The sequence below is a fragment of the Olea europaea genome, chromosome 10, assembly GCF_002742605.1.
Source record: "Olea europaea var. sylvestris chromosome 10, O_europaea_v1, whole genome shotgun sequence".
Taxonomy (NCBI): Eukaryota; Viridiplantae; Streptophyta; class Magnoliopsida; order Lamiales; family Oleaceae; genus Olea; species Olea europaea.
The window spans coordinates 20,106,001-20,122,403 of NC_036246.1; the positions used below are offsets into that span (position 1 = coordinate 20,106,001).

Genomic DNA, 16,403 nt, shown 5'->3' on the forward strand with positions numbered 1-16,403 from the left:
AAAATGCACCCCCCCCCCCCCCCCCCCCCCCCCAACACACAAAAAAAAAAATCTTCAAAAGGTCTGAGGGTTATTCTAAATCGATTTGTTTCTTAAAAGCATTAGCCAATTGAAGTTTTCTTTCTACAAAGAATGATGAAAGAAAAAGTTAAGACAACTTAAACAATGTCAAGCAAAATAATAATGTTTTCAAAAGCCTGGTACATCTATGATGACATTTCAATTATATGTTAGCTTCTTATAAAGCCTCCCATTCTGCAAATTTACATCTACCAACTTGAATTTAGAAGCTGGAAAAGAATGAGTATGCTGTAAACGATATTCCTTTGTGAAATAAAGCACATCAATGCAAAAGAACAAAGCAAATCTTCTTGAAATTTCCTTCCACAATTATTTATCAGTCATAGATAATTTTTACGAGTCAAGAATGCAAGTTATGTAAGAAACAAAAATTGTAACTAAATGTCAAAAATCCCAAAAGTAAAAATTATTTGAAATGTAATCACATTTAATTTGAGGTAAGGATCTCAAACCTTTGTCGATCATTGGCTCGGACAAATCTAACGCCTCCATTGCATAAGTTGCACACACCTATTGCATGAAGCGAACATAAGTTTCAACAGCATGTCTTAAAATCCCATAACCATAAACACACACTTGTCTCTATCAATTTCATAATGGGATTTTAACAGCATTTTGTATCATCTAAATTTTCCCACTCTCATTTGCCTCCTTAACGAGGTTGTCCTTAGAGTCAATTGACATGAAACCCTCATGCTCCACGATTTAGACTACGATGTACAAATAGAGTTAACCACACAGGTGGTCATTAAACTTGTACAATAACATCAATTTATTTTATATTTGTAGCTAATCCTAAGCTTCGTTTCAACTTCATCCTATTAAATTGTCAAGTGCCAATCTATTTTATTTTTTTATTTTTATTTTTTCAACTTGTTTTTAGATGGTTTAAATTATGAATAGATAGAAATTGTATGGTGGATAAGTGAATACAATTTGTGGGTCTTTAAAATGTGTATGAAAAGTGAGTTGAGTGTTTATAAATAGCAAGCATGGGCCACACCACCAACAATCTAACGCTGGTGAAATCAAGAATTTTATATGTTAAGAGTTAGGATTAATTAAACTCCATATTTGATAACACACATTAAACGGACAGTCAAAGCCTTTCACAAAATGAAAATTGTTACAACAAAGACAGCGACGGGTTCTCTGCCCCTGCGGGGATGGAGCGCGTGAAATTCTTTTTCCTTTCCGCAGGGACCAGGAGATTGGATCTAACAAGTAATCATTTATTAAATTTAAATGGGTCATTTTTCTTGGGTGAAATCGAATACCAACCCGTAATCGCAACGACCCAATTGCAAGAGCGGCGAAATAATACCTGGAGCGGGAGATTCAATTAATTGAGATTCCGAAGCTGAAATTTCCGGGAGAAGGGGTGCCTCCTCACAAAGGGGGTCGCAGTGACCAGGCCCGGGCTAACTTGACCCGATGTTAGGTGTGGTGCATTTTTGGCTATACATACATTTTCACAATATAGAATTTCACTCACCAACCCAAATCTCAAGTATTACAAAGAAAAATAAACTCGAGCTTAACCACACTCACTTTTCAACTATTTATATGAAAACTCTCAAGATACTAGGCTCACAATATTTTTATCTTGGATCAACTCTCAGGCCACACATGGGAAATAATAAATGCATCTACTATTTGTAGGATCAATAATCAAGTAGAAGGCTTCAATTTAAACTCAAACAAGGACTCCTTGTACAAGAGTCCAAAATCGGCTGTGAAATTGGACACCAAATTCTGCAAGAAATCTACTCTCAACTTTTATTAAAAGTTTTTCATACAATCACTACCTTTTATTACTTATAATAGAAGTCCTCCAATTTTTGACTTTTGAGGCAATTATCCAACAATCTTCACCTTACCGAAAACGAGTCAAAATCTCGTTATCTCTTCAACAACTTTTAATCACAATACTTTAAAAAAATAGGTAAGCTTTTGACACACTTTAACGGTCTCATACTCCATCATATGAGTATAACCACTCAGAATTATCTGTGAACTCCTATCATTTCATCGGCTACTTGTCGAAACAACCTTACTAATAGTTATGGTGTAACTCTCCCACTGACTTCTCCAAAGAGCTCATCAGCTAGCGACATCACAACACCACCACATACCTACACACCTTGCATAAAATGTCAGTCAATGCTATATACAAATATGCTTACCCGTGCTAGTAAAAACACATTCTCTATCATAGCAACTGACAACATGCCATGAGGATATTCCCATCTTACATTATAGCACCAAATCTACGTCCTCCTCAACCAAGAGAGATGCATTGTCCGATCCCAAGCAGTTAGCCGACCTTGCTCCACCTTTTGTACAATTTCTCTTTACATGGCCAGTCTGACCACAATTCCAACAAGTTGCTTTCTTCATCATGGAATTACCCTTCTTCCTCTTTTCAGTCACAAGCAGCACATTGTCAAATGGAATATTCTACCCCCCTAATCTTTTTTTCTGAGATCAAGTTGCTTGTCACTTCTGCGAAACTCACAATTTCCTTCCCATACTTCAAGATTGGCTTGATATGTTCATTAATAGACAGAAGAGATCAGATGAGCCATAGTGCCCTATCCTCATCATCTATCTTCATGCCAATAGCCTTCAGTTCTGAAACAATCCCGTTGAAAACACTCAGATGGTCTGAAATTTTCATACTTTCCTCCATGCGCAATGAATGAAATTACTCCTTCATGTACAACCGATTTGAAAGGCTCTTCGTTTCATATAATTCTTCCAACTTCTCCCATAGTTCCTTTGCAGCAGATATCCCATGAATATTTGAAAGAAGGGTTTTAGCCAAATAGAGACGTATCGTTTTTGCAACCTTTAAATCCAATTATTCTCAATCCTCATCGCTCATATTGGATTCAACTTTCTTGCCAGAACTTAGATTATTTTGCTTTTAAAAACCTTGTGCAGTTCAGCTTAAATTAATAAATCCCTAACTTGTACTTGCCACAAGTCAAAATTGATTTTCCCGTCAAATTTCTCCCCTTCATATTTCAACGACGATATATTTTTCTATTGCTCCAGTACTCCAAACCACCTGACGATCTGATACTATTTGTTGGATGGTATTGGGCATCTCTCACCCCAAAAACTAGCTCAAGATGTAAGGTTTTTTCTCACACTTATAAACTGAATACCAACTCGATACACAACCAATGTGAAATAACCTCAACAATTTCCCCTTCACACATCGGACTTTGCGGGAGATCAAACACGTCGCCCACCACACATCGATGCAGGAGACCAAACCTGTCTTCCTTTCACACAACAAGGCCAGTGGGAGACTAAATCCGTCTACCCTCTCACAAACCCGTATTTTCATGACTATTGGGGTGGAGACTCGTTGATAAATCGGGTTTTGATACCACTGTTGGGTGGTATTAGGCTTCTTTCACCCCAAAAGCTAGCTTAAGTTGCACCATACATGCACCTGCTATTTTCGAGTTGCATGCTCCATATAGACTATGATGTGCAAAATTGTGGTTAAACACACAGGTGGTCTTTAAACTTGTACAAGAACTTTATTTTGGTTTTATATTTGTAAATAAACTTGAACTTTGTTCAAGTTTCCAAGTTAGTAGCTAGGAAATCTTGACGTGAGGATCTAAAATTTACTCAACCAAACTACCAACTAGATTGTCAAGCTGGCCTAACGTAATGATCAATTTGTAACATAGCACTGAAATTATTATTCGTTTATTCTTCACTGAAGTTTAAATCTGTACAAATTATATTTTAGCAACAAATTAAACGCAGTTCAATTATAAGAAACTATTTTCCATTATTATAATTTAAGTTTTCGTAAGTTGTCAGTCTGTGAGTTACTTTTAACTTTCAATAGACATTTCAATTATTCTCCTCAAATCAAAGAATTATATGACCAAAACATCGATTATCAGTACCGTCAAATAACATGATGGGTCGGGAGTCATTTTCGAAGAAGCTTGAAGTTTTCTCCACCCAGTCCACTGCTTTAGGCCGCGACGATAGCGTGGCGGAGATAGTGTGGCACAGGCGGCGGCTGGGGTAAACGTGTGCCCTGAGTGGTACAGGAAAACGTGTGCACCGGACAGGTACCAGGAGCGCCATAGGATCTAATCAAATGAAAAAATTCTCAGCATTTTTGCGACTTAAGAAATGAGGCGTGGGGTTGGGGGATGAAAAAGATCAATAACGTGATGCTTGAAAAGCCTTGAAGATGGTACTATTTACAGAAAATGCCAATCGTTATTACATAGGCACATTGTACAATGAAAATGTTTTGAGGGTAAAATAGGAACGTAAAATATTTAAGTAATTAAAATGCCACGTGGAAGTTCTTGAACCTCTAACCATAAAGTGATCTTTAACAATTTCAGCTTGTGCAAATAAGTTCAATAAAATGTTTTTCCTTTCAAATATGATTTGGAACATGAGATGGTTGGTTGGTTGGTTGGACTAGATATGTATGCCCTTGGAAATGTGTAACGTTTTGGATTTGGAAAAATTGGAATATGAAAGACAAAGTTTGTAATTGGATTAATTGGATGAGTAAGACTTTCAATTTCACAGTAAATAAAACAAACAAGCTCATATATTCTTCGATGCCTATATGGTCTTTTCAAATTGACCAGCTGACGAGATGAAAAGTTGTGCTAAAATTTAATTTTGTTCCCAAAGCTCCATCTAAGCTCTTCCAAAACTTTGATATAAATGTCAAGTATTTGTACGAAATAATAATATTAGAACCCCATATAATTTGACTATCTCCATTTATAGCAAAGTCAACTGATCTAAGCTAATGTTATTTTCATTGGCAGAAAATGAGCAATCTTCGTTAATCGATCAATAATTATGCAAGTGGCATTATTTCTCTTCACCGATTTTGAAAAAATCAAGTACAAAATTCGTGGCAGTCTGCTCCAATTTTTAGTCCGGTATTTCTAAAGCTTTTAACAACCCTGCAAATCTTTAATGATTATACACTTACTAACAAAAGATTCAATACTTCTTTTCATATTTTTCACCAGAATATACATCAAAAGTCTTGATACATCTTTGTACCACCAGGATAAGCGACGTACGGGATGGAGTGAGCTTTTTATAGAACTTACTTTCTCAATTCCTCGACCTTAGGCACACAAAATCTCCCTCTAAACTTTAATGTCTTATTTGACAAAAACTCAAAATTCTCTCTCTTATTTGATCCAGCTAATAAGTATATTCTATACACTTATCTAGGCCTTTAAGTATATACATTTAGGAGTTCTTATAATTAATTATAGTCTAATTTCTTATATATTTTATTTAGCCCCTGTTTGATTCCATTTTATGTGAAAGAATATATTTTTAAATAGTGATTGATGGAGAATGTGTGATTAAAAATTAAGGAAAAATTTTAAATTTACGTGTAATATTATTTTATTGAAAAATGTGTGGTTGAAAATGATTGTTGAGAAAATGAATTTTTGAAAGAATAGGAATCAAACAAGGGCTTATTAGGTAAAACTCAATGATTAAAAGTGAAATTGGGTCGGACAACAAAATATTGATTATAGATCATAGGGGATCAATTGGATGCCATTAGAAGTCTAAGGAGTGAAACATTGAAATACAGTCAAAAGTACTTCACTAATCCAAATTCTCATCTAGATACGGAGATCCATTTTTTACATAATGAACTTTTAAATTGAAAATTTTCTTTTTCTAAAATAATTGTTGTCCTTTGAATTAACTTTCCAATACACTTTGAATTATCTAAATCAGATATCGAAAAAGAAATATAACAAAAATACAGACGAATGCGCAGAGATAAAACCGTGCAAGACTCGAATGCAACTTTCCTTATTCGATGAGAACCCAATGTAAACGTGTTTCTTGATCTAATTTCACCTTCTATAAATCAAGAACATGGACAACCATTGAAGACACATCTAATACTCTAATATTCATCAATTATAACAATCAAAGAGAGGCAAAATCATAATTCTCGCGAGAGAATTAAGAGGAATTGCAAGATTTCTATCAACTGAAGATCCAACCTTCATTATTAAGGAAAGAAGTAGAAGGTGCAGCAGGATTTAGTAAAGAAACCATTAGAAAGAATTAAGAATTTCAAGATTCATTCTCTTTTTCTTCATCTATGAAACATTCAAGTTATGTTCTATGAATTAATTATGATTTCTTGTAATTCTGTAAGCTAGGCTGGGTTTTATTTAAAGCATAGACAAATCCTTGTTATGAAGTTTTTTAAATATAAATTCAATTTTTGATACCCAATATGCCAGAGTTTTCGGATGATTGTTGTTGTGTTTAATGCTTTTCAATTACTTGATTACAAATTGGATTGATTTGTGAGTTTTATTGTTATCGAAAAAAACAATGGTATAGATAGCACTTACAACAATTGTTGTGAGGTTCAATAAAAGTTTCTATATCCCTATACTTTGCATGATTTCAATAAAATTATTCTAATGTTTTCAAGTTTGCTTTCATGTTTGTATATTTCATAGAGATAGAAGGAAGATCACATGAGAAAACATACTTAATTCTACTCAAGAGTGATTATTATATAATTTAGGATTTCATGCCAATAATTAAATGACTCAAGCAAGTAAGAGAATGACTTAATTTTATTCATAATTGGAGGTACAATTGTCTTTACATTCATTTTAAAGAGCCCGTTATTAAGATACAGTTTTCCAAAATTATTTACCTTTTATTAAGGACAAATTTGTTTGATATAAAGACTAACTTGTACCCGTTCTTCTTTTTCCGAGAACTAGACAGTAAATTCTTACAAATCTCTGGCATATAAAGAACATAATTCAATTTGAGCTCCTTGTTACTCGTCATTTTCAGTATTATCTTTAATATCCTTTAATTTTGAAATATGAAGAAATTCTCATATAGTGTTGCTCTTCATTATCCATAGCTTTATAAGTAAAGAACATCCAACAATTTGCACGTATGTTACAAGTATGTCTAATATTCACTCGTCATTCCCCAATATTACGTACTACCTTGCATTTAGAAACTACCGCATAAAGATTGATATCTTTCTCTTTATCAAAAAGGTTGTCATGTTTTGTCACATTGATTTGAGCACTTTGTTCCTTAACATTCTTCTACTTTTGAAAATCATTAGCCCGTAAAATCGAGAGATGCGTATCTGCTTTAGGGCCACCACTATTCACCGTAAAGATTCAACAACAATACGTATCAATGCCTAATTGGCCAATGATTGCAAATCGAGTGTCCATGAAATCTTGAAACACAAAATCAACAGTATCAGTACCTTTAGGAAATCAAAACAAGCAAGCTGCCTGAAGGGAGCTCGCTGAGATCAGTCGACATGCGTCGTAGTAGGAGAGAGTTCACATGTCGCCACCGTTACAAGCCATACATCAAAGGGTGCCTCTACCTGCAAAGCCCGAATATGGGCTCAAATTTCCCGGTCGATCACTGGTTTTGTTGAAATTATGTTTTTTTAGATTTGGTCCTCTTCAAAGAAATTCATATTTTCAGCTTTCTTTCGTCTATTTCTAGCTGGAGAAGGACCACAAAGCTCTGATACCAAATGTTAAGCGAAAGATGATGACCATCAAAGCTTGAACTAGGCGCAGTTTCTCCTCCAATAGATACCTCAATCAAAATCAACACAAAGCCCTCAAAATGGCTCTTTATTTATGGTTGCTTTCTTTCACCCACTTAGGATGCACCAATGGAATACGGCGATGGATGAAGAGAAAGCAAAAGGGAACAGATAATTTACAAACAGAGATAGACTGAAACTGTATGAAGCAAGAAAGGGGCGCCCAAGAACAAATAGGTAGAATTAGGTCACGATTTTGGGTCATGCCCAATTAAGGGCTTAAGTGGGCGTTTAAGTGGATTTCGTCTGTACGCTGTCCAAGTAAATGGAGGAGGGCAATGAGCAGCACTAATTAATGTTAGGTTGGTTCAAATGGTCAATACAAATTGGGGTTGGGTCAATTTCATTTTGATGTCAATTTACCGTTCAGTCTGTAACGCACTACTCTTAATTTCCCTAATTTATTTATTGTTATCCTTAGATTAAAATCATATTAAACATTTTACAGTTTAATCAAAACATATCAAGGAAATCAAATTTCAGAATATAAAGAATTAAAAGAACCGCCAAGTTTATATTATACCAAAAGAGAATTTTATTTTACAAAATACACCTCATTACACCTTAATCATATGACTATCAAAAATTTTTTATCAAAAGAAATGCCTGCACATTTTTCAAAAGTTTCCTATAGATCTATTCTACAGCAGGCTGATATGACGATATATCAAAGTTTGTCAAAATTCTTTCATTTTTACTACACTCTTTTACTAGGCATCATTTTCCTATTTTACACAATACCACTTGCTGTTTACTCCACATACATTATAGTATTTACATAACGACAAGTGACCAAGTCGTAAACATCAATCATTACCGTTACAAAATCCTCCCCGTCTTCAAAAGTTTCGACCTCTTCTTCCTCGTCAATCACCGTATAAAAACATGTATAGTGGGTACGTCTATATATAACATGTATAGCACTGAGGTCCTTAGTAATTTCAGCATGTCTGGTGATTCAGAAATTTTCAGTCTCTCGCAGTGGCATCTACAGTACAAAATACAAAACGTGATTCATAAAGTTCAGTAAATATATGATGATGCAATGATGCATGTCAAACACACATGGGCCCAAATCCTTATTATAGTGTACCGTATGAGCTTAGAATAATATGGCCTTTTTCCTGCGCGCAAATCAATATCAATGCATCCATCGTTGCCCACCGAGACTCAGGATGCCACATCAGTATATTATACATACAAATTCAAGGCCTGGCCTACATATATACAGCGCTCAAGGTGCCTATCTGCAGTCCTAAGGCCACCAAGGGACCTCCTGGCATTGCCTGTATACAAGTGTCGAACTCTCAATACCCTATCCTGGACTACCCTTAATGACCGTCAGAGCCTCAAAGCGGTACAATTATTCAGACATAATAGTACGGTACATCTATAATGGGATTCACACTAAAAATTTTCAACTGTAACTCAATCAGCATGACAACACAAGTATGCACGTAATTATTCCTACGTTTTCCAAATAAACTCAATGCACATGTAACATACTACCATGTCACATAGCAAAAGAAACAACCACATATAAACACATATTTACACATATTAATGTATTTTGCATTGTAGTTGGAGAAACATCAATATTTACCTTTTTTGCGGTTTCCTTGATCAATATCTGCACTAATACAATAATCTCTACATTAATCATATCTTATCTTATTATTTCTCCATTATCACATTTAGACTAAACTTATAAGATAATATGGGTTATTTTATAGCATACCCCTAATAAAAATAATGATACTAGCTTATTGTCAACTAGTAGTAATAATAATAACATTAATAATATAAATGAAATTAACATTATCGTCATTAACTAAATTTCATAAAATTATTACATGTACAATTTAAGTTGGCCAATACACTACCATATTACTTTCCCATTTCATGCTTGATCCACTTTTCATTTCAATTAATATAAGTATATATATACATCCATACCCATTAGTAAATTTCTTGTTCAATCCATATTCTTTTTTACCACATTTCCATCATATCTTACCATTGATATTATGCATTATAACAATTTTTTCTTCACATCTTATCACATAACTAGATCAAAGTAATTTAAGTTTAAGCCTCAAGTACTAATTGTTATCTTTCTTCCCATTTGAATTTACCACTTATACAAATATAGTAGTGGCCCAATTTCCATACCCTTTATCATGATGATATTAACAATTATTATACCAAGTTATTTTCTAACCCTACTCACTTCTTTCTTACTCTCTATATTTTCCCCCACAACTACTTTATACAATCCTTAATAATGTAAGCTAAGTAAACTAAAACTCAATATATCTTTAACTGATTTATAAATTTTAAAATTTCCAAAGTTAAGATTTTGAAATGGAAAAAATTATAATTTATCTTCCTAGATTTTATTATTTAAACTTAACTATAATATTATATTTTATCAATTACTAAAGAACCCTAAAGCAACAAATTTTAATTCCTATTTATAAACCAAATAAGTGCTTAAAATAATTATCTAAATAAATAATTAACTAAAGAAAAATTTAAAATAATTAATTTAATGAAAAGACATACCTTAAGGAATGAAAATAATGGGAGGAATGATATGTCACATATCGCAACTATCCTCTATTTATACTGTTGGTAGGGGTTAAGTGTGCAATATATAAAATTACACATCTAACCCCTATGATAATGTGTAATCATTTGATTGAATTTTAAAAATACATCTTTAGACCTTGAACCACATATACAATTATTTCTTTGTCTATAAAATTGCACCTTTAACCCTTGGGCAATTATGCAATTATAAAATTGCATTTTCAATCCCCATAATATTATTTTTAATTACAATCACTAATAACATTTATTCTATCATTAAATTAAGTCCGTAAAATTAAAAACAAACTCCTAAAATATTAAAAATCTTTACTAGATAATTTTGGGATGTTACACAGTCATTAAGTAGATGCCGACTGACAAAAATTACCGAGTTAACATCATAACTCGAGAAGGTTGTTTAACAACAATTTGCCTCGCATTTAGCTTCATACTAGACAAAATTATCATGTGCAGTTTCGGGATGTGATAATTAACTATGCTTACTATGTATTTCAAATTTATTGCAGGTGGCTATCTCATTCGCTAAGATATTAGTAGAATCTATTGATCCAAGTACACAAGTACTAGGACGACTTCCAGGAACAGATATATTTTGCAACATCCTGCAATATCCTGTGGCCACTCAAATTCTAGGAATCTTAATTGTCTGTATTAGTTTCGGAACACTTTGTTTTGTAAATGCTAGTTTCACCAGAGAAAAAGATTAGTAACAAATGAGCTCTTGTAAAATTATTTCAGATTAAATATTATAGATAGGCAACTCATATTTCATATCCTGATACAGAATCCTAAGGAGGGTCTTCAACAAAAATGAGAGACCAAAGAAACTACAAAATGAGGAGTTCGGATATTAGTCCTCCACATGTCCAGTAAGTTTGTTGGCCTCTAAAATTTTATGATTCAGATCAATGGATATTGGACTTGTTTGCTACATTCATATCAAGAGGTTGAATATGATTAATAGAGGAATTTCACATAATTTTTCAGTCGTCCAATTCGTATCCTATTCACTTCAGCATATCATACATTTTATTTTTATTCTAAACCATATATGATTATGATAGATGTGACGAATATTGGCACTTCTGGAATTCATTCCCTAGAAGAACTGCGCAAGAAACCAATTTCAAGAGGCACAGAAGTGAGTCTTTTTTACTTACTCTGAGTTCTTCAGAAATTAGAATTTTTATTCGATGAAAATGGTATAAGATTTACATTTGTACTGGTTTGCAGTTTGCAGTTAAGGTGATTAGCAAACTGAAAATAGCAAAATTTGTAGACAAAATTGAAGCCCGGTGGGTTTTTTCCAATATAAATGGAGCAGTAAAATGTTGTCTGCGTATAATTGTTCTGGGTAACTGCTAAGGGCTTCATTCAATTTCATAAAGGGATAAACCAATAATATACTGTATTTTCAGCAATTTCTTTTATGCTGGACGAGACAAGATTGGATATAATTAAGGAACATGAATCCCATGTCTAGCATTTTGGTTTAACCTTGTTCATTTTCTCGTTGATGGTTGAAGAATGTAAAAGGAACATTACATGACAGGTATGTGTGTTAGTGCAAATTTTTAGATTTTGTAACATAAATTAGGTTGGATTTTTGGAAAATATTATTTCCTTATTTTGACATGATTTTATTGGAAAATACGTTTCCTTTATTTCACGTAATTTTATTGAAAAAAAATATTATTTTCTTTATTCCACATTATTTTTCATATTATTTCCATCTTTATGGTATTTTTAGGGTTTGGTATGCTTCTATAAATATGTGGCTCTTCGATTCAGTTTAAGTGAAGCATTATTGTTGAAATTGTATTATTCTCTCATATCGATTGTCAAAAAAAAGCCTCCGTTCGTGAGCCAATTTATTTCTTTACTTTTAATCTTGCTCTTATTTGTGCAATCATATACTTCATACTGTGTCAATAACCTCCCAATTTTCCCAACAAGTGGTATCAAAGCTATGGTTGAGAGTTTTGTTTGAGGTTTCTGCTATCGATAGCAACCATGAAGTATGCAATTCTGATTTTAGATCGCAATACAAGATTTTCGTTGTGGCAAGTAAAGATTAGGGAAATGTTGGCGCAGATGGACTTGGATGATGCTTTTTTGTGTTTGATAAGATGCCTACAACATGGACAACAGAGGAAAAGCAACAGAGGGATCTGAAGGCTCGTTCAAAGATACATCTTCATCCTTTCTAACAACATTCTTCCTGATGTATTGAAGGAGAAGACAGCTACTGCATTATGGTTGAGACTGGAGCAATTGTGTATGACAAAGAGTTTAACAAGCAAGTTACATCTCAAGCAGAGGCTACATTCTCATTGCATAGCAGAAGGAGGATCTTTGGAGGACTATCTGGTCGTTTCCAAGGAAATCGTCGCTGATTTGGAAATGTTAGAAGTAAAGTATGATGAAGATAACTTGGCCTTGATCCTATTGTGCTCACTGCCAACTTCGTATTCGTCGTTCAGAGACATGATTCTATACAATCGTGACTCACTCACCATTAATCACGTTTATGATGCTTTATTCTCAAAGGAGAAGATGAAGCATCTTTTTAGAGCTAGATCTAAAGATGAGGAAGCTTTGGTTACCCATGGTGATCAATGAAGGGATAAGTCAAGGGTGAACTTTAGCAATCAGGTTTGCTTATATTGTAGGAGAAAATGACAGATGAAAAAGGATTGCAACAAGTTGTAAGGTAGAGGTAATTCAGCTGCAAATTATGGGAGGCTATCAGATCATTCGGATGAGACAAACATTGCCAAGGGCTTTTTGGATTACTATATCTGACATGGAATCCAAGCATGATGAGGAGTAGATTTTGGATTCAGCTTGTTCGTTCCATATGTTTCCTAATAGGGCCTGGTTAGAAACATATGAAATGGTGAAGCAAGGTGCTGTTGTCATGGGAAACAAAGCTACAATTGGAAGGATCAAATTGAGGTTGTTGGATGGGACAGTAAGAACACTTGGTTAGGTTCAACATGCTCCAAACTTAAGGAAGAATCTCATCTTGTTGAGTACGCTGGATTCGAATGGTACACATTCTTTGTTCGAGGTGGAGTCTTGAAGGTCCAAAAGGGTGCCGGAGTTGTATTGGAGGGACGGAAGAATTCTTAGTTGTACATGCTGCAAGGGTGCACAGAATCAATGAAGAAACATCTGGTTCGATACCATGATGGATATACAGTTTGATACAGTACCTTTGGAATTTAGCTCTGAGTCATTGAAGAGCACTACACAGGAGAGTGTGGGTGATATGGGCACGTCAACTTTCCCACCATAGTTTGCAGTTCTATCATATTCATTTGCTAGGGAAGGACTCATAGAGAATAAGTACTATGTTGCATATATTGGTGTTCATGCTTTTCAGGAGTTTGAAGGTGTCAAGTCTAGCAAGAGGCCTTCATTCAAAACACTTAGTGTGGAGTCTACTACAAGGCGTACTTCAACTCTATTTGGTAAATTTTGAATTCTTTGCGGAATTTTGGAAACCCGGGGTTGGATTCAAGTATCATTTGTGGATACTGTGGAAGAGGTAGAGCGTTTTTCATGAGGTGGAGGATTTTGTTTCTGAATGAAAAGATCAGTTTATTTCGTTGCAACAGAACTTATTTTTCTAGGTGGAGAATTTTTGGAGCTTCGTTCATTGCACCGGAATTTAGGTCAAGATGGAGATTGTTAGATTTTATGATCAAATTAAATTGGATTTTTTAGAGAATATTATTTCCTTATTTTCATGTGATTTTATTGGAAAATATTGTTTTCTTTATTTTACGTGATTTTATTGAAAAATATTATTTTCTTTATTCCACATTATTTTTGATATTATTTCCATCTTTATGGTATTTTTAGAATTTGGTATGCTCTTATAAATATGTAGCTCTTCTATTCAATTCAGGTGAAGCATTATTTTTGAAGTTGTATTATTCTCTCATATTGGTTGTCAATAAAACGCTCCGTTCCTCTGCCAATTTCTTTCTTTACTTTTAATCTTTTTCTTGTTTATGCAATCATATACTACATATTGTGTCAATAACTTCCCCGATCTTCCCAATACAAATTCTACTTTTTCGGTTGTACAAGATTTCTATAACAAGTAAAATTTGTTGTGAAATAAACTTGATTTGGAAAAAAGTGAAATAAACTTGATTTGGAAAAAGTGAAAATAAAATGAAAATAAAACTTGATTTTGGCAAATAAATAGCTAGGCTTATGGTTAGGTTTTAGTTTATCAGTCGATGTAATGAGCCTAAATACTATTGAGTCCATGTTCTAGTTGGAAGATGAAGTTATATTGAGATGAAGTAACTGAAACTTGGAATATATACGTAAGAATGGTCCATTGTTATTTGATGGTAACTAATTGAGCCAAAAGGTGAACTTAATGAAAGAGGGTTCGTCAAATCACATTAAGACTGAAGACCAGGACTTCATATTGAGACAAGATAGGGGAAGCTAGAACTTAGAACCTACATTTCTCTTTTCTGGAAGCTGGATTAAACCATCTTTTACTTGACTTTAAATAATGTGGCCGTGATTAGTCATTATGTGCAACTGTAAACGGGTCAAGTTAGAGATATAAAAGAGTTCATTCTCTTACCCTTTTCCCTGTCCAATATCCAGTGAGACAACTATCCCAACAATTTGTACAAACTAGGTCCTTTAGATTTTTTGAAGGAAATGATTAATGGATGGTTCCCTTTCTAATTCCATCACATGATAATAGAAATTATGGCGAAAACAGAAGATCAAAATGATAGCCTTGCTAGGATCACAAAATCTATTGGAGACTGTAGATAATGGATACAATAAGCCAAGAAATGAAGCTACACTATTTAAAGTACAAAGAGACATCTTGATGGATGCAAGGAAGTTGGAAGTAGTAGTGAAGAGTTGAAGTCATGAATCAATCATTGGAAGATCAAAGAAGGGATAGTGTAACCTACGAACATATCATGTGAAGAAATTATTGACCAAATTTTGGTAACATAATTTTTGTAGGGCATATGATATACCATTTATCATTGAAAGGATAAATAAATTTGAAGATCAACATAAAAAATGGTTTTCAATTTGGAGTTGGGGATCAAATGTTTTGTGCTCGAAGTCAGGTCATCAAATAGAGCAAACTTGGCACATACATGCCAAGTCAGCCTCACGTGGGTAAAAACTGCAGGCTCCTTTCAAGTTTTTGGGCAAAAGGTAGGTGCATTTGTGCGATGCCTCGCATGAAAATCTATGTGCTATTTGGAAACATAATTTTTGATTCCTAGGTTGTTTTGGACTCATTTTTAGGTCTTTTTGAGCCATTGTACATATAAATAAACCTCTAAAAAGTGAGGAAAGATCATATATCATTCCACAATATTTTTTGAGAAATTTGCGAGAAATTCTTCATGGCGTTGATGTTTTTCAAGGAGAATACGGCATCATCCTAAATTGTTGGGGAGATTCAAGATTAAGGGTTGAACCTACATTTCTTCTAGTTTATCCGGGTTATGTATTCATCGTCTACCTATTATTTTGTAATCAAAACATGTAGGCTAAATTTTTGTTGCATGGATCATTGATAAAAGAGACATTATCAAAGACACCCTCTGAGCTTTATTACAATACAGGACACCCACTCAATCATGTAGGCATATATAAAGGTTGAACCCCAATCTTGAGGGCCCCCACCGCCCTACCTTTAGAGCTTTGTGAGGGAGGTAATTCGCAGGATGTGCCCCAACAGGCCAGAGAACAAGAGCTGTTTGTACACTGCTCCTACGAGGAGTCCAATTCCATGTTTCAGGAATCGAACCTCCACACTGCGACTGCCAGCAAAGTGTGAAATAACCTCACTCCAGTCCTTTGCACCACCGGGCCATGTAGGCATATATAAATATATGGAATTTAGTTGAAGAGATTTACATGGTTTCCCAATCGATCCTATTGCTTCAATTCTTGAAGGAATAAAAATATTCAACTGGATTTTTCCTACTACATGTCAAATGAACCTTGAAAGAAATGGATACTCCAA

At 34.1% G+C, this 16,403-nt stretch overlaps 1 protein-coding gene across 1 annotated transcript in view; it reads right to left on the bottom strand.

Annotated features, from left to right (window-relative positions):
• LOC111401448 (DCC family protein At1g52590, chloroplastic) overlaps window positions 1-4,244 on the bottom strand; it is a 6,657-nt gene extending 2,413 nt beyond the window's left edge. Inside the window, exons 1-2 of the mRNA XM_023029184.1 lie at window positions 4,020-4,244; window positions 534-591 (exon numbers count right to left, since the gene is read on the bottom strand). Coding sequence (XP_022884952.1) covers window positions 534-591; window positions 4,020-4,206 — 245 coding nt within the window. The 5' untranslated portion in view covers window positions 4,207-4,244. The remainder of the gene's footprint in view (window positions 1-533; window positions 592-4,019) is intronic.
• Between the last annotated feature and the right edge of the window lie 12,159 nt (window positions 4,245-16,403).